The 20,523-nt window shown below is 36.9% G+C and overlaps 1 protein-coding gene across 1 annotated transcript in view; it reads right to left on the bottom strand.

Annotated features, from left to right (window-relative positions):
* The window catches only part of Snd1 (staphylococcal nuclease and tudor domain containing 1), a 412,495-nt gene that overhangs the window by 212,951 nt on the left and 179,021 nt on the right, over positions 1-20,523 (bottom strand). The window contains exon 12 of the mRNA XM_026411666.2: positions 13,294-13,394. Coding sequence (XP_026267451.1) covers positions 13,294-13,394 — 101 coding nt within the window. The remainder of the gene's footprint in view (positions 1-13,293; positions 13,395-20,523) is intronic.

Here is a 20,523-nt window from a genome sequence, read left to right as displayed (position 1 = left end):
GTAAGTTTTATTTATTTATTTTTTAAATTTTGTGGGGGTCAGAAAGGAAAAGGGGGACCAGTAAAAAGAATCCTGCCATCTGTGCCATTATAGTTTATGGTCCACAACCTAGCCAGCTGGCAGGACAGAGGGGTGTTGTTTTCGTTCCCCAGAGTCCACTGGCACCTGAATCAAGCCACTGTTTGCCTTGCTAAAGTCTAGAATGTGGCAGTGAGGTCTAGACTTCCACCGCATAAACAAAGTATAGAACTTCTGCAGGTAAAAGCTATGGAAACAAGATCCCAATTATAAAATTATCTATGTGATAACAAAAGGTATGAAAAAAAGTGGTCAGGGGCTGGGGATGTGGCTCAAGCGGTAGCGCGCTCGCCTGGCATGCGTGCGGCCCGGGTTCGATCCTCAGCACCACATACCAACAAGGATGTTGTGTCCGCCGAGAACTGAAAAAAAATAAATAAATATTTAAAAAAAAAAAAAGAAAAAAAGTGGTCAGTATTTTTCCTAAAAATTAGAAACCACTTAATTATTTGTAGTTCTAGTATATGCAACAAATGGGCCCAGCAAAAGGTCTAAGGGTCTTGAAATTTCCTATTTTCTCCTTCCCTTGGAAGGAGGGGTTGTTTGGGTTCCTTGCTTTGAAATACAATAAGCCATTAACAGAGACTCTGTGGTCAAGCCCTCACTCAATGGTCTCAAGTTTTCATAACTGCAGACTGAGACTTATGAAGAAACACAAACATTTCAGAGGGAGATATCTGAAAAAGTGGTGTCAGGAAAAAAAAATGCATTGCACAGTTGCTTTCTGTGTTTTTTTTTTTTTTTTTTTAAGGAGAAGGAATAGTATGAGAACTGTAAAATAGCTCTTCTGGCTACTGACCTGATATGTGATGGCTTATAAATCACAATTTTAACACAATAGAAGTGCACATTCAAGAAACAATCTGCTGAACCTCAATTTATATATAAGCAGAAGTATCAGAAATCCAAAGGTTCCATGAAAAGCTTACATTGAAATCTTGTAGAAGGCAGTGCCAAGTTCCTTTACAAAACTCATGCTCTAAACAGGTTCTACCGTACACATTCACCTCTAAGGTCCCAATATTTGCTGATTCCCTACAAGTTCTATTTGTTTCCTTGTTTTAAACATAATTTAACAGAAGGCATGAAAATTCACAAAGCTATCAGGGTAGAGAGGCTCACTCTAAAAGCTTCCCATTCTCTAAAGCACTAAGTAGTAGCCCCATGCCTAAACTCCACCTCAAAAACACATGCAGAAAACAGCCAGCTCACTAACCAGAGCAAGCAAACTAGGTGAGTGGCTAGCATACCTCTTGGACTGACAAGTATCCAATAAACTGTTTCTATTAAGAAATAAGACTGTGTGGCTGGGCATAGTGGTGTGCACCCATAATCCCAGCTATTCGGCTGAGGCAGAAGAATCAAGTCTGAGGCCAACCACAGCAACATAAAGAGATGGAGATATAACTCAGTGTACAGCATACCGAATGGTAAATGTGTGTGAAGCTTCTTGAAACATTAAGAATGACTCATGACTAACCATTACTTCTACCTTTATGTAAGTTCTTATCAATCATTACTGCCTTATATATACTAAGTAGTTACAGGGAAATGGATGGGATTTAGCCATCGGGACAAATGAGAAAGCGAAAGAAGAGATAAATCCAAACCAAAGTACCTGACAATGGAACAAAAAAAAGGACTAGACCAAAATTCAAACCATAGCCCAATGGGGCATTTTGTTTGTTTTTTGACTAAACTTTGGGCAACATACTAAGTTAATGATTAGATCAGCCTGGAAATGAGAGGCACTAACAGAGGTTGAAAGCTTAGCCTGGGGGGAAGTGATAAATAAAAGAATGGAATATAAAATAGGCAAGGAAAAAAACATCTGAATGAGAAAAGTCTAAGGGAAAAGAAATAGAGATTGGAGAGAAGTGACAACCAGATCTGAAATGAGGTCAACCAGATCTTCACCATTCGGATGAAGAGGCTCGGGAATCATGTAAGCACTTGGTTGTTATATGAACCATTTTCAGTGCATTGCCATATTTAATCTTCACAACAGTCCTATGAGGTAAACTATGAGAATCTCTAATTTACTAAAAATGAACTAAGGTTCAGGATTACATAGCTATCTAATAATAGCAGAGTTGAGGTTTTGCCTCAGGTCTATTCATTCCCAAAGTTTACTTTTAGAAAATATGCAAAGAATCTTAAGATCCAACAAGAAATTGCCTTGGATTTCATCTCAACAATTTGTCTCAAGGGGTCAAAGGTTTTCTGTTTGTTCCTAAATTAAATTCTTAAAAAGGAGAAGACCCCAAATAATCAGTGTTATATTAGCATGATGAAACAATGGGAAATATCCCCTATTTTTGCCCTTTTGGAAAATGTTACTACAGTTTCTATTACTTTTTAAAAGATCACTCAGAATGAACTGGAGCAAATCTCTTTTAAGTAGCATCACAACTGGGAAATAGAAAAATCTATAAAAACTCCTTTCCTATTTCCCTTTACACTTTTTACTGTGCTGACCACAGGAATTGTAAAAAGAAAGGGGCTGAGAAATGACATATAAAGGACCCAGAAGTTTTGCTCATTGGTAACCATGTCAAATGTCCCTTCTCCTTATCACATCAATTGCACTATCCAAAGAAATAAATAAAGAATGCTTGCAGGAGGTCAGAATGGCAAACTGAGAACTGTGTCCACGTGCCATGCTTTACAAGGTCCCACTGAAATAAGGGAAAGACAGATATGGAAAAGCCCTAACGATGGTGAAAAAGAAGAAAGTGTGTTAATAGTCAAATTCTGAAAGACAGAAAGTAGATGGGGTGACAATGGTGGAGAAATGGCAGCAGGAACCTAAAGAAGTAAGAGGGCTCCAAGGTCTTTATTAGCAAATACAAAGCACCACACAGAGTGGGCTTTTAAGGACATCATGGAACAATCAATTAGGAACTACACCAAGAAGGGCTCTGCAGGTCAGCCAGGCTCTCCCTCTGATGTCCACAGAGTAGCTAAGGGAAGAGGGTTCTGACCCTTGGCAAAAACCCAAGAAATACTACATTATGAACAAGTAAAGTAGATATGCCTGCTATTCTATACTTGTAGGGATGGCTCACAAAACCTGAGTTTCTCACAGAAAACTTGAAAATAGGGTAGTGGGAAAAAACAGGGTTTCAGTTAGACCACATAAATCCCATGGAACTTTTAGGCCCAGGGACTTGCACATACAGTGGGTTTCCTACTGGCAAAGTGGCTATAAGCCTGGGGTCCTCTTATTTCCTCCCCTTTCGAGATGAGAGGCCATGGGGCTTTAGCTTCTAATAGAGGCCAATTTTATCAAAACATAAAATCTGACCCAGGGGTTTGACCTTCTTCATTAATCCATTATTTTAATACTAAAGGACAAGTTTTCACATCTTTTCCAACTATACTTACAGCCTGCCACAGGTCAGCAATAACACTGAGGAAAGCATAAACACTCTTGACGGTACTAAAGAAGTTACAGCTTACATGAAAGGAAGTTACTGCCCTAGGTTTCTCAATTTTGATTTATAGATTAAAAAAAAAATCTTTCATATGCTGCTAAAGCTCTCCTTTAAATATGAGAAAGCACAGTCCTTATTGTTTCTGTTCTTGAGAATATCATTTTTAAATAAACATGACTTCAACTTTATACCAATGCTATTTCTCAAACAATCAGTGCCACAGCAGATAATTCACATCACCAAATGTGTGTTTTGGTAAAGCAGACAGAAGGTGATGAACCAAAGAACCATGGACAGACACTGTGACCTTAAGCAAAAGCAGAAGCCAAAGCATTTGCAGCAGCTTCTAGCACACCATAGCCCATTCCTGGAGACTCTTGCAGCACAGTCAGGCTCTCCATAGGAGCCCCTTCACCTGGACCATTTTAGTGGGGTCTGTGATCCATCTGCTCAAGGCCTCGGTGTTCAGACACCCTCCAAGAAAGCTGGCCTCTGGTACAACCTCCTTTCCAGATGGAGATGGCCTGGGGAAGCAGCCCTACATTCCGGCAGAGTTACACCATCATCCTAACCCAACTTTTATGCAGCCTGGACCTTCTTCATTAGAATAAATGAAGGTTCACAAAAAATATTTTGGGGAACACAATAAACAAAGAACATTTAGAGGCTGGGGATGTGGCTCAACGCTTGCCTGGCATGCGTGCGGCCCGGGTTCGATCCTCAGCACCACATACAAAGATGTTGTGTCTGCCGAAAACTAAAAAATAAATATTAAAAAACACACTCTCTCTCTCTCTCTCTTTAAAAAAAAAAAAAAAACAAAGAACATTTAATCAAAGAGAAAAATTTCAGACAATAGAAGTGGATATTATTTCTTTTAATTTTAAATAATATTTGCAGAAATATTAAAGAAAATACTATATAAACTAAAAAGAAGTTGCTATTAAAATAGAACAATTAAAAGACAAAATTTAAGTAGGTGCTGAAATTTAAGAAAATAAAAAGAGCTAGATTAATAGAAATCTTAGATTAATAGTCTGTAAATTTTTTTCATTCACATTTTTAACTGGTGTATTATAATTATACATAATAGTGAGCCTCATTACATAGTGAACATGCACATGATATAATAATATAATTTGGTCTGTTTATAAATTTCATGAGGGTGGAAATCATTACAGTTCTGGAATCAGTGATATATATATATATTCATAATGCCTAACAGTGCTCATATAAACCAAGCATTCTCTAAGATTTTGATAAAAAGGGAATGAGGTATAGCTGAGTGGTAAATCACTTGCCTAGCATATGCAAGTCCCCGAGTTTGATCCTCAGCATCATCCCACCAAAACAATAAAAAATGAATTAATGAGTGATTAAATGAATAAGTGAGATGAATGGATAAGAGAGGGGGAATGAGTAAAAATAATATGCCCAATTAGCTGTCCAAGCAAGAAACCTGTAAGATTTAGTTGAAGACATCTCTTTGAATATAAAATGAATGCAAAGGTTTTAAGCAAAAGATACACTACTAGTAAAATTTCTATGAGCAAAAGAATGACTATAACAAAGAACAGGGACCATGTGTGGTGGCACATGCCTGTAATCCCAGCAGCTTGGGAGGCTGAGGCAGAAGATCACAGGTTCAAAGAAGCCAGCCTCAGCAATTCAGCAAGCAGCTGTAAGCAACCTAGTGAGACCCTACTTGAAATAAAAAATAAAAAAGGCTGGATATGTGGCTTGGTGGCTAGTGACCCTGGGTAAGAGTAACAGGAAAATTTAAAAAAAATTTTTTTGGAGAAGATATAAATGTTCAAATTAAAATTAAGAAGATGTACTAGGTATGCAGCAGGAAAATAAGACACACCTAGAGACAATTTGATGAAATGTCTAAAAACCAAAGTTATGTGGAAAATTGCAAACTCGTTAAAAACCTGGGGGAGAGGGGAAGCTACACTTACAGAAATGAAAATTGGATTTCTCATAAGCATTGATGAAATAATAGAAGACAATGACTTCAGAGTTCTCAGGGAAAAAACCTAATTTTGAAGGCAGAATTTTATAACAAAACTAACAATCAGGAATATAACCAAGCCGGGCATGGTGGCCAAAGGTTCAGGAAGCGGAGGCAGGAGGAGCACAAGATCAAAGCCAGCCTCAGCACTTAATGACACTCTGTCTCAAAATAATGAAAACGGGCTGGGGATGTGGCTCAGTGGTTAAGTAACTCTGAGTTCAATTCCTGGTACCACCTAACAACCCCCCCACCAAAAAAAAAAAAAAAAAAAAAAGAATAAGAACATAGCCAAGCTGGGCATGGTAGCATACCTGTAATACCAGTAGCTTATGAGACAGGAGGATTACAAGTTTGAAGCCAGCCTTAGCAACTCAGTGAGATTCTGTCTCAAACTAAAAAATAAAAAGGGCTGGAGATACAGCTTAGTGGTAGAATGCTTGCCTAGTATGTGTGAGGCCCTGGGTTTGATTCCCAGCATTGAAAAGAAGAGGAAGAAGACAATGAAGATGACATTTTTAAACACATAGGAATTCAGAAAGTTTACTGCTTGCATGGGAACAATGAAGATTCTTCAGTAAAATAAAAAAAATATTGTAAAAAGAATGACTTAAGTGGTTGTTGCACTTAAGGTAATATGAAAAGGAAAAAAAAAGAGAAAATTAATTTTAAATTTCTTGGAGGATTTAGTATCATAGATTTTTTTCTATAGGTTTAATCACTATCATACTTCTTAGTTTAATACATTCATAACATATATTAGATATTATAACACCTATGGAGGGGCAGAATTAAATTTTTAGAATGAATTTATAGACAAAGCTTAGAAGATAATTATGGTTACAGAAGAGAAATGCAATAAATGCTATATATCTTGATAATATAAAAAATTAAGCTTTTAAAATAGGAGAAAGGAGGAAGGAAGAAAGCTCAAATGTTCTGATGTCCTTACCATTCAGAATAGGAAGCACATAGTTAACCAGAAACAGATTAATTAAACATTGTAAAGTTTACTGTTGGTTAAACTAAAATAATATAACAAAATTGAGGGCTCTAGAGTGAAAGTTAGAGTACAAATATGTAAAAGTATTTATCTGTCATATAAGATAGTAAGCAGATACTGCTTAAAGCTGAAAACTTAATAAGTTATAACAGAGTTGATTTTGTGTGTGAGTGGTGCTAGGGACTAAACCCAAGGCCTCACACATGCTAGGCAAGCACTCTACCACTGAGAACAGTGGTCAATTTAGAAGGATATAATAACAAACCAAAGAAGTCAAAAACAGAAACTGTCCTGAAGTTAGTGTTCAGGCTGCCATCTGCTTAGGCCTTGAAGGAAGACACCGGAAGGGTGCCTATGGGTACCAGAATCAGTATTAGAACCACGGCAATTTGTTGATTCCCAAGGCTCCTCCACCCTGAAAGAGTCAAGGACTATGTGGAGGAAAAGGACAGATGGGCTTCAGTGAGTGGTCATTTGAGCATTTCATTTAGTCTCCTGACAGTTAAATTACTGAACGATCTAAAAATAAAATTGTAAGAAGGATTAGTTTTCATTTATATTTTAACCTATTTCTAAATGGTAAAATCTCTGTAAAAGTCCCTGGCAAAACCTGAACAGGAATGAAACTCTGAGGCTGAGTGTGGCTCAGGGTTAGGGCACATTGCCTGGCATGCATGAGGCCCTTGATTTGATCTCCAGCACTGTGGGGGGAGGGGGGAGTGGATATGGATCCTCTATGCACTGATGAAATCAAGTCATTTGTGTTTCTTAGAGCAAAAATGTCATTCTGTAAGTGGCAAAGTCAGTGAATATCTACAAGAACATCTGAGGTTCCCAGCCCTAGAATCAAGAAATGCTAATAATGAAATGCAAGCAAGGACACCCTAAACATGTAGAACTGTTTTCTTGTTTTGTTCACCTCTGTACTTCCAGTGCCCATATGGGCCTAGACCCTCAATGATCTAGACTGACACTTGTAATCTGAAACCAATAGTTTTAAGAAAATAAGACTCGGCAGCATGAGGTTTCTATAGATAGACAGCCACAAAATATCTGAACAAAAGTGACAGATTTGTCTGAAACTCAACAGTATTTTCCTGACTCCAATACTGAATACTCCAATACTGAATCAATAGCCAGCCTCCTTCTTATAATGCTTTATGGGACAAGTCTCTTCAAATGATTGCTATACTTGAACTAGCAGATAGGCCCAGTTATTCAACTACTTCCTTTTAAAGTATTGTAACCACTTACTGCCACAGATGCTTCTGATGTCCTTCGAGTTGTAGACAGGTATATGTCCACTACTTAACGTAAGAAGAGTAGCATAAGGACAAAAATCAAGCTGTCATTTCTAAGGAACACCCTAAGCTACTCTTTCAAATGCAAGTGGGTTAGTTAACAGTTTGTTTCTATTCTCAAAAAAAGTTAAAGGAAGATAAAGGAAAAGGAAAAGAAAAATGGCAAGGCAAAGTAAGACAACAAAATCTTATTCTGATATATCCTTTTCCCTTCAAAACAACGGAGTTTAAAAAAACAAAACAAAAAATACCCACCCTGCCAAAAAAAAGGACCAAACAGCACCAACATATTGATTAAATATAATAATGTATAAGTGCTAAATCTATGGAAAAATGGTTAGCTATCATCCACATTCTAATATCTGGCCAAGTCACTGCCACTCATGGTGTCACCATTCTCTCTTCAGTAAAGAAAGACAAGAAAGACAAGCTTCAAGATATTGTAACTTAAAAACCATTCTAGTAGTATATTTTAAAATTTGAAAATTCTGAGATAGATTTGGCTGAAAGCAGAAAGCTTCAAAACTATGGAACACAAGCCAAAAGCTGGGAATTAGATGGCACTTGTTCCCATTGTGACTGATGGGGGAAAAAAAGGATTAAAACAGGCCTATTCTAGCAGAGTAAGGATGAGAGGTAACCCAATGATTCAGTCACAACTGGAACTACTGGATAAAAGTACCCACTGAAATCAGAACCCCAGACAAAGCAAAAGCAAAGGAAGTTTTTTTCCTTGAAAGGTTAAAAGTCTGGCTCATATGAATATAATAAAGTCAAGTGTCTCTAGGAAGAATCCAGAGACACAGAAAGGAAGTTCATAAACATGGTGTTCAATCTGCTGGGTGACAATCATCAGGCAAAGAGGTCACCTCAGGTGTTCCAAGCCCCACAAAACTTGGACAGTAGTTGAGACAGCAAGGCCCCATACTGATACAGGCATCAAGGTTAGGGCAGCAGCTACTCATGGATCAATAAAGAAGGGCTGCAGGAGTCAGAAAACCAGTAGAGTGAAACTGTTACCAAAAACAAAATACCTTTCTAAAAGCATGTGATTTTGTGCAGACAGTAAATGCATTTCCCAACTGTACCTTTTCCATAGTTTCATTTCTGTTCCATTCTTTTAACTTTTCCAAAATAGGCCAAATATGTTGATTCCTACCACTATGAAAACTTCACATCATGGGGGGGGGGGGGGGATGGCTTAGTGTCACTGTATCTTCTGGATATGTGACAGTTTTCCAGTGATGAAGGTGGGGAGATGGGGATGGAGATATGTTATGTGTGAAGCTTGACTGTAGTTATACTTTGTAGGTGCCTTTTTCTAAATGTGAACAAATTTTCCTCTGATGCTTTTTTTCTTTGAAAGATATGAGCAGCAAGTTAATAGATTATATGGGTTTGCCAAATTGGAACGCAAAGTAATTGGGAAGTCCAGCACAGGGAAAGGTCACCCCAGAAAATTTCACTCCTCAAGAAGACTCTGGCAAGAATGGAAGAATGAGATTTTAATCACTGCAGCTAATTACATAGAAGACTAAATCACAAGAAGAGTTATTTAAGTGTCTTAAATACAATAAAAAGTAATTAACAGGAAGCGCCATCTTGACAGCTTCATGTCACAAACTGGGCCTAAAAGGATCAAGTAATTCCCAAACCGGGAGCCAGAGAATGAGAAACGACTCAAGGTTTGATCTTTTTATTTTTTATTTAAACTGTTTTGATTAACAGATAACAACTCTTGCCAACTCCACAGTGAAGTTAATCAAGAAAAAAATTTTAATCTATCAGAGGAATGATGAACCTTATTTCCATTGATTCCCCAGAGGGTAGAGATGGGTTCCTGAAGGCAGTGTCACGCTAGCAAGGCCCCACAGGGTCATGAGCCTTGCCTCTCTCCCACTCATCAAGAGGAAACACAGGATTATACTGTGCCCTACCAAGGAGACGGACAATGCACACACTTTGTATGATATACATCTAAAACTCTGCTTTGAAACAGCCCACTGGGAGACATCATCTCATCTGCCCCTTTCTTCTCATTCCTTTAGAATCATCACTTCAGAGGAAGTCTTCCAGTCAGAGAAGTATGCAGATGTGGAAAGCCTGGAGGTTGTGGGACGTATATAAGCCCACAGATTAGTACAGACATGATTTAGACAGGACTTCTTAATTCCACACCATTTCTACAAGTCTGAACAAAGCCTACCCTTCAGAGAAGCTATGTCTACTAGAGAAGCTCTCTTAACTAACCCTTCCATTAAATGATCCACACAAATGCTACTGGCAGATCCCGGTTAGAGTGACTGAGAGCCACTCCACCACACCTGTGCCCTTTGTTCCACCCCCCCCCCCAATAAGCCATTTGCTTTATTCCTAGTTTATTTTGGTTGTGTCTGTTATTTTCATTATGTACTTAAATACTGCATTAATCATTGAAACACAGGCACACAAAAATACATGTTTACAAAACACTTGCATCCTTATAAACATTAAATAAAGACAAATGGCTGTTAAATTGCTGTAAAATAAATAAGAGTGAGACAAACAGGTGAGAGAGATACAAATGTCAAAAATATAAGGTTTTACAATTAGTGTTTTTGCCAAACAGGAAGTTATGTAGCTCACTAGGATATCAAACAGGTGATCCTTGCCAGCCATAAGTCAGAGATCTGAATACATGTTATTACAATTAAATGAAAATATTTGAGAGATATCTTTAAAAATTTTCTTCCCTACTAAGTTTTTAAAAATAACTAGCCATTAAGTGAGGTCTAGCTGACTTTTAGCAGATATCCTTATTTACTAAAACCTCATCTTTCAACAGTATTATTTTGATTTTTAAAAAATAAACTCAGGAAAAAGATTCTTAAAATTTGGCAAAAATAAATAAATAAATAAATAAACAAACAAACAAACAAACAAACAAACAAACAAAAACTCTAAAGCCAATTTACAATACAAAAAACATGCCCTTAGGTCCACTTACTGGAGGTGGGTGGCCTACCTTTAATCTCCCCATCCCCCTCATCTTACAATAACCAAATAAAAGAGGAGGATAATCAGGTATAATGTTATAGTACTGATTAGATTTTTAAAAAGAAAGAAAGAGAACTACTAATGAAACACCCAAGGACCCCCTATTATGCTTCATGAAAAGGGACTCTTTGTAGTACAGTTAAGTCATTCAACTAATTGAGCTCCTACATGCACTGGATACTGGACTATAATAGGGAATAATGGAGACAAAATTCCCTACTTCCAGGGAGACAATAGTTTAGGGAGGAATGGCTTCAATACTACAGTAAATTTTAATATCCAGAATATACAAAGAACTCAAAAAACTCACAATAAAAAACAAGTAATCCAACTTAAAAATAGGCAAATGATCTGAACAGGAATTTCTCAAAAGAATACATACAGATAGCCAAGAAGTACAGGAAAATGCAAATGAAAACCACAAGGAGACATCACCCATCCTAGGAAGATTAGCCATTATCAAAAAAACAAAAAGTGGGGGCTGGGGATGTGGCTCAAGCGGTAGCGCGCTCGCCTGGCATGCGTGCGGCCCGGGTTCGATCCTCCAGCACCACATACCAACAAAGATGTTGTGTCCGCCAATAACAAATAAATAAATAAATATTTTTTTTAAAAAAGTAATAAAAGCTGGTAATAATGGTAAAGAGAGATAACAGGCACTGTTGGTGGGGACGTAAACTAGTACAGTCATTTTATGGAGAACTATACAGAGACTCTTCAAGAACTAAAAATAAATTTACCATAGGATCTAGAAATCTCACTTCTGGGTATATAGCCAAAGGAATAAAATCAGCCTATCAAAGAGATACTTTTTACAGGCAAAAGGAATAATATCAGTCAAAGTTAGAACAAATACACTTGAACCCCAAGGTTTCATGCCACAGAGCATACCCTTAATACTATACTGGGAAAAGGGGTTTTAAGTCAGCTGTCACAAATTGTCCTAAAAACTTAAGAATCCCTCACATCACACAAAAAAACATTCCCTTGAATATCTGATATTAAGCCATGTGAACTAATTTTCAAAATGTACCTTGGTGGTAACTAAATTACATAATACATTCCAATAGTGTGTTAAATAAACACTGGCAGAGGCCATCTGCCAAAAATAAACATGTGCATTTTTACAGATATAAGACTGTTTTCCCCAGTAATTACATAGGAAGAGTAGTAATCTACGGAGATTACTCCTTGCTTTCGATGATAAAACTTTTACTATAGGGGAATACCAACGTTCCAGCTGTCTCCAGTAGGGAGCATGCATTCAGCTTCTAAGAAGTGGTGAGGAATTGGTAATAGATCGTTATTGTAGGTCACACAGATGGAATAACAACCAAAACCTGGCCTACTGTTTCACATTACAAAAATATTATCTGATTTATCAGAAACCAGCTTCCCACAAAGTCTGTCATCTGTAATGGTGGGAAGGTAATGAGATCAAATGCCTATAATGCACCCCTGGCAAAAATGAAAGCTCTGGTTGTTGTGTGAACATTAACGACATTAATAAATACAGGAGCAGGTACTGGCTAAAAATAGTCATTTCCAAATGTGAAATCAAGATGAGGGGAAAGAGCCTCCTGCTTGATAGGAGAGTTTCTAGGAGCTAAATAGCTACAAGATCCTCATCCTTTCAGAGGCAGTGCTGTAGCCTAGATGCATTTCTCCTAATGGCCTTCATTAGACTTCAATAAGACAATCTCTGTTTTGATGAGAAACCTATTCTTTTCTTCCCCTCCACTCTGCCCCCTTAAAAGAAAAGAAAAATACCAGTTTGGTAACAAACAACACTTAAGACTGTTAAATAGAAAAGGAAACAATTACCATGCTGGTATATTTTATGCAAAGTAAAAATTGCTACTGGGGACTGACTGATTGTTTTAATATTTATTGTGGAAGCATGGCCCAGCATGCTTCCCCTGTCAGATACCTCCTCCCTTGAAAGATTCTGTTCATCAACCAGGCTACCAAGAGACCTTGGAATATAACCAGGAGATAGCAAATTTGGTAGAGACTACAACTCTAGCATCTACTGGTTTCATACCACTATACAAAGAAACATGTCCCATTAACCTCTCCTTTTTTTTTTAAAGGGGGAATGATGACTACAACTTGATTTCATAAACCAATTTTGGACAGTACCTAGGGCCAGCTTGATACTTAATAATAGCATTATTAATAGTAATAATGGGTACTTCATAGTGCCAGCTACATAGAGCCCAATAAATCTTTAACAACAATAATGAAAGTATATGATTAGCTAAGGAGTGATTATAAAGTACTTTGCAAATATAAAGTGCTACACAGGCACATAATTATAAACCACTGGGTTAAGCAGAGCCAAAGGAAGGAGAGATCTGATTGATCAGAGAACTCCTAGCTACTTGAGACACAAGCTGGGAATATGCCAGCCAGAACACTCACATTCCTCCAATGGTGACAGTGGCACAGGTCCGTTCTGAAAAGGCAGGAACCGTCTCTGTGGCTGGGCTGGCTGGTCTAATGTAGTCCACTGTCACATTGACCTGAAAACAAAGAATCAAGGGAATTAGGGTTAGAAGTCTGTAGCCCAGTTTATTAGTGGCCACAAATGCTTGTACAATGGTAAAAGATCAACTCACAGTTTAATTTGATGGATTTAAGATCTTTCAAAAAAATTTAACAACAAAAAAAGCTAGATAACAGACTGAAAGTATTTGCAAAAGACATATTTCATAAGGGATAGTTATCCAAAATATTCAAAGAACTCTTAAAACAACCTGATTAAAAAATGCAAAAGATCTGAATGGCTCACCAAAGATTACATACAGATGACAAGTAAGCATGGGAAAAGATGCTCCAAATCATATGTCTTTAGGGAATTGCCAATTTAAGCAATGAAATATCACTACACACTTGTTAGAATGACCAAAATGCAGATCACTGGCAACAAATGTTTTATAAAGATATAAAGCAACAGAAAATCTCATTTACTTCTGGTGGGAATGCAAAATGCAAAATGGTTAGAGCCTCTCAGGAATAGTTTGGTGGTTTCTCACAAAACTAAGCATATCCTTACTGTTCTATCCAGGAATATGGTGCTCCTTGGAAATTCACCCAAAGGAGCTGAAAATTCATCTATATAAAAATCTGTACAGGGATGTTAACAGCAGTTTTGTTTATAACTTGTCAAATTTACATACATCCAAGATGTTCTCCTATAGATGAATAGATAAATTGTGGTACTTCCAGACAATGGCATATTATCCAGTACTAAAAAGCAATGAGCTACTGAGCAATACATTCTCATTGAGGAATCTCATATATTATTACTAAGTAACAAAAGTCAATCTGAAAAAGTTTTCTACAGTATGATTCTAACTATACGACATAGAAAAGAGGAATCTAGTAAGTCAAAAGATCAGTGGTGGGGCTGGGGACATGGCTCAAGCGGTAGAGCACTCTCCTGGCATGCGCAGGGCGCTGAGTTCGATCCTCAGCACCACGTAAAAAATAAAAGAAAGATGTTGTGCCCACCGAGAACTAAATATATATATAAATTCTCTCTTTAAAAAAAAAAGATCAGTGGTAGCTAGGGAATGGGGGAGGGAGGGATAAATGGGTAGAGCACAGGGTATTTTTAGGACAATGAAACTATTCCCTGTGATACTACAATGGTGAATACATTCTATTATACATTTGTCAAACTCTACAGAAGTTACAATACCAAGCTTAAAGCCTATGGACTTGGGGAGATACTGATGCATCAGTACTAACAAATATTCATCTCTGGTGTAGTACACTGTTCATATATGGAGGAAAAGGGCATATGGGAAATCTGTATTTTCTGCTCAATTTTGCTGTAAATGTAAAACTTCTGGAAAAATGGATAAAGTCCATTTTAAAAAAGAAAAAAGTTGAAAAACAAAAGAGGAAAGATGACTGACTATATGAATACTTGAAACCCCATAGAAATTCTCCTTGACAGAAAAGAGGTCTGCTACATTCCTGCCTGACTTGCAAGATACTATGCTAAAGTAGTTCTTCAATCTTTTAGATTGTCATCGACTTTGAAGATCTGCATTTAGATATATGACCTGGCTCCAGGAAAACTACATATAATTTCATAGTGCCATACCTTTTCATGGGCCAGATTAAGAACTATTAAGAACAACAGCTGGGCGAAGTGGCTCTGGAGGCTGAGATAGGAGGATCACCAGTTTAAAGCCAGCCTCAGCAATAATGAGGCACTAAACAACTCAGTGAGACCCTGTCTCTAAATAAAATACAAAATAAGGCTGGGGATGTGGTTCAGTGTTTAGAGTGCACCTGAGTTCAATCCCTGGTACCAAAGGAGGAGGAGGAGGAAGAGGAGGAGAAGGAGGAAAAAAAAGAGGAGGAGGAGGAAGAGACAAGATGACCATCACAAAGATGCTTAGAATTGTTTCATAGTGTATTAATCAAAACACCACAACAAATCCAATGGAAGTTTTGGATGGGGGTGGGTTAGGTCAGAACGAACTAGAAGACTGTTTAGGTCTTAAGTTAATAAAGGATGTGTGTACAGATAAGAAGTTAGGAGCATATAATGGAAAAACTGTTTGCTACTAGTATACACTAAATAAACAGATGTAGACAAAGTAGACAATACTTTTTCCTTATGAAATCTTTTTTAATTTAATATATATTTTTAGATGCAGATGGACACAATATCTTTATTTTATTTATTTATTTATTTTTAATGTGGTGCTGAGGATCAAACCCAGTGGCTCGAACATGCTAGGCAAGAGCTCTACCACTGAGCCACAACCCCAACCCCAACCCCAACCCCTCCTTATGAAATATTTTTAAAGATAAACATGAATCAAAAGAAATCAGTATATAGTATTAATAGCAAACATATGGAGTATGCCTTGATGTTTGGCTTGGGTCAATAGCCGAGATAGACATACACTGAAGACATACCTGGGAACAAACAGCCTGAGCCTTCATCCAGAATCCTTTTCTAATTCCATCCCACTTCTCTCCAATCTGCCTAAAGATGTGCTACATAAGCATCAAGTTCAGCCACACTGCTCACTTGACCCATTAAATCCTCGCATGCTATCTTCCTTTTACAAACTTATTTTTAAAATGAACATAAAAGTTTGGGAAAAGGACAATGCTTCAAAATTCCAAGGTCCTACAGTTAGCCTACAGAAGTAAGAAGAGGCCAGAAAAGCAACAGGATTATCAAGTCATGGCAGAAACCAAATACAAAATCTTAAGTATAAGCTAAGCAAGGCATGTAAAATATCTCAGGGCCAAATTTAAATACAGTCAAGGCCTATGGTCCGTCCAATTTGCACATTCAGTGGGGATTTAATAAATATGTGGAGATGAGCAAAGTCCACATATCCTTGTACAATTCATCTAACAAACTCAAGCCCTCAATTCTATTAGCAGAGGGGGAAAAAAAATCCTTGTTTGAAAATAAACTAAGTAAATCTCAAGGTGACCCTGCATCTGCCAGTGCCAAGCCTCCTCCTCGGCATGCACAGGGGCCGACAGCAGCTATCCAGCACAGAAACACCACAGAGAAACATTTGCTCTCTACCCAAAGAAGGCCACATGGGTGGTGGTAGATAGGATGGGTAGTAGACATTAGCATCTGTGTATCTTCCAGGGCAGAATGTCAATCTGAAATGCCAGCCCCAAACAGTCTTCCAGGGAAATCCATGGGAAAAAACAAAAACAAAACCTAACAAGCAAACAACAACAAAAAACTCCACTTTAATCTTCAATTAACAAAAGAAACAACAAACACATTCATTGGTCAATTAATTATTCCTCGTATCTAGAGAAAGAGAATTGCAAATAAGTCAGAGATTAAGAGCTCTTTGTGGAGGCAATATTATTAAAGAAAATCTCAAATACAAATGAGGCCCTAAGAAGAGCCCACAGCCAAGATACACACCTGCAGGCAACTATGACAAACCAGGAATTAAAGTCAATGTGTAATTAGCATTTATGTCCCTCTCCTGTGGATTCTGAGATCTGTTCCTCTACCTTGGAGTTTTTCATCACTAGATATTCATCACTGACCTGTCAATCACTTGAAAAAGCCACAATTTAAACAGTTTCAATTAAAACGGCTGGAGATCTTAGCAATGTCTGTCTGAATAAATGATAACCTGAATTTTAGGCCTGCAGGGAACATTTGAAATGGCATGAGTTAAAAGGGGATAAACTAATTAATACAGATATGGTCCTCCCTTTTTAGTAAAAGATATACCTGAAATGATGTAATTTACATATATGTGACAAAAAGGCTACTTGATCAATCCAAAGTCTCTTTATAGCCAGGAGCACAAGGAGCCCTAGGCTCTTGTTTGGTTCTATCTGTCACTCTCTTATACATGAGTCATGTAACATCTTGCATCTTAGTTCAGCTTCACCTGAAAAATGAGATCTCCATATTGGATCTTTGTAACATCATTTAAGTCTAGAACTCTAAAAGATATCTTAACCAGACACAGTGTATTATGTTGTACTTTTTTAAAACTTTGTAATTCCCACCTTACATTAATCAATAAGTTGGAACACACAAACTGCAAGCACCATGAGCAGAAAGACCACGTCTTTTATTCATGGAAAGATGTGGCATACGGTTTGCAAAGTAGTAGCTGGATATGCAGTAAATATTTGTTGCATAATGCACACACATAATAAGGAACTCTTTGAAACATAAAATTTGAAGGACACTTTTGAAATGAGAAGATTAGGTGTTTTAAGGAATACCTGTCAACTTGGTGACCATTCTGTTTTATAAAAGAAAAAAACACATTTATTTCAACTTTGGGTGTAGTGGTAGGGAACGGGGGCAAGAAAAATATTTTGAAACGGTGATGAAGCTCTAGTGCTTAATAAAAGCAAGTACCATAAAAAATGAAGCTAGCAAAATATACATAATTTCTCTTTAAATTGTTTCTCAAAGAGGTTCTCAGAGGTTTAAAAAAAAAAGTTGTGTAGTAGGCAGTCAGATTCCATCCAATTGTAGGCTGTTCTTTGAAAGCAATTTCACGAACCCTTTGGAGGAACTAATATGGTAACTTAAGACTAAATTTATATCTTAAGTCTCTTGTAAGGTCTGATAGCAGTTTAGCATGATCAAACTGCTTTACACTACACATAAATTCTGAGTATCTAGGAATGTTCTTCATATGAATAGTGAGTAGAAAAATATCAAACTATCAAAGAACTTCACAGAATTTGATGCTGCTGATAATGAAATGCCAAAATGTGATCTACCTAAGCACTGAAAATGAGGTAGGGAAAAAACAACCACCTAAACACAGTATTTCCAGGTCCCAGCCTGGGTTTAGTTTTAATATAAATAGAGCTGTTATGTGAGGCTGTTTTGCATAATTACCCCATAATCCCACCCATGATTCCACACAGCCAATCATAAATTCACAAAGAACAGTAATAAATACTTTGCCTTTAGAAATAAGCTCTTTTATGACCCCACTCTCATGACAGAATTTTCAGGTAGTTATGAAAAGTCTCTATACACCTCTGATACAGAGAAGCCAATGCCATCTGGGCCTAAATCCAAATGATGCTACCTGGAAACAAAAGTAAGTAAAACAAAAGAGTTTACACAGCCCAGATATGCTGGCATAGCCAGCCTGCAGGGTTTGGTTCCCAGCAATCCTACAGAGGAACTGTGTGAACTTGGAAAAGTTACCTGCCATCTCTGTGCTTCCATTTCACATAGTCAACTATGCCCATCTCACTGTGCTAGGAAGAAAAGCATTAATATACATAAGGCATTTAGAACAGGGCATGACTCACAGTGAGCTCGATTCAAGTGCTATTTATTTTTAGATAAGCATGTACTGATTTTCTTAGAACAGTGCCTGGTACAGAGTATATGCTAAATAAGTATATACGAGATAAATAAATAAATACGCCTACACACACATATATGCATAAAAAAGATATGTGTTGACTTAAATCATTAGACTCCTGAAATCATTAGGCAGAGAGACTCAATTAAATGTACTTTTCTCCTTAAGGAATCACAACAAACAAGAACATGTACCTCATACATATTCATCCCAACTTAGAGATAAGTAGGGATTATTTTAAAGAATGACACACTATTTAGTATTTATTTAGATATTTTATGGATTAATTTTGCAGGTACATTTACTGGATATTTTATTTACCAAAGATAATTAAATGGAGTTTTATGAACCATATCAATTAGTAGGTTAACTAGAAATATTTAGGGCAGGATACTTCTGGCTTTATTAAATGAGGAAGACAATGAACAAAGAGGCCAAGTTTCCATTTGCTTTGGACTTAGTAGGACCTTAAACACATTATACCCCTCAGTATATCTTAAAAATTTGAATGTAAATATTTTTAAAAAGTTTGAAACACACATCAATCACCCATTCTCTAGGTAGGCAAGACCTTCAAAATAAATTACTACTGATGAAGCCAGTCTAATGGTCCTATCTCTGGACATGCTCTCAGCTCACCTCCCCTAAGTATTCAGATGCAAGCACCTGGGGAGCTAATCAACTCTCAGGAGATAATGTCAAACTTAACTGCTTCTCCACAAGCATTATATGACAAAAATTTAATGAACCACAAATCAGATCTGCGCGTACACATTTAAAATAGTAGCATAAAAAATAAGAATGGGTGAAATTTATTTTAATCCTATTTCTTTTCAAAATTTGCAAATTCTCACCATTTAGATATTAAACCAACACTAGAGACTTTTTTTTTCTTTCTTCTTCTTCTTTTTTCCTTTTGGTACCAAGTCTTCAGTATCCAGTGTGTCTCTTCAGTTTGGACCAAACATGGCTTAAGTACTCCAAGCTACACATGTAAGATATGTTCTGTTCAATAGTTTGATAAAAATACTTCTCCATGACTCATTCTGGATTTTTAAATTAATTCACAATTTCCAACACAATTCTAGGATTCTTTACCTCAGTGTTGAAATTTACCATAATGGATAGATGGTGACTATATGACTGCCAAAAACTCATTTCAAAGAACTATCTGATTTTTTTTTTTTTAGTTAACAGTAAAGGCTTCTGTTGAATGTGAACATTATTTAAAAGAAAATGATCAATTGATAGATGTGAACTAATTATTTTTATGAACTTTTTATAACTGTAAAAAAACTTCTATAATTATAAAAAGTTGAAATTTTCCTAATCTAAATTTAGATATCTATGAGCTCCAATATTTCTTAAAGTAAAACAACCTCTACAGATACATTTGCAAAACAAAACAAAACAAAACCCTATACATTTGTTTTCTCATTTACACTGCAAGGCATAGAACAGGGACATAAACCCCTGTTCCCAGGCTACCTCTCCAATCCAACATAGATTTTTTAGGTTGATGTATTCTGGCACACCCACTTCCAAATCATTGTAATTAGATACTAAGGCTGATTGTTTATTCACATGTATTTATGCTGCTCTCTCCATCTACAATCACCCATCCCACCTCCTCCACACTGAACTATTTTAAGCACATTTCATTTTCATCAATGGAAGGTTAACCTATGTGCTTACAAACCTTTGTAAACACAGGGTCAAACTGCTTTTTTATTTCATGTATTTCAAACAAAAGCAATATCCTGCCTGGCCCCTCCATCCCAAA

This window comes from Urocitellus parryii, chromosome 3 (genome assembly GCF_045843805.1).
Source record: "Urocitellus parryii isolate mUroPar1 chromosome 3, mUroPar1.hap1, whole genome shotgun sequence".
In the NCBI taxonomy this organism is placed as follows: Eukaryota; Metazoa; Chordata; class Mammalia; order Rodentia; family Sciuridae; genus Urocitellus; species Urocitellus parryii.
This window is presented reverse-complemented; position numbering and strand designations above follow the sequence as displayed.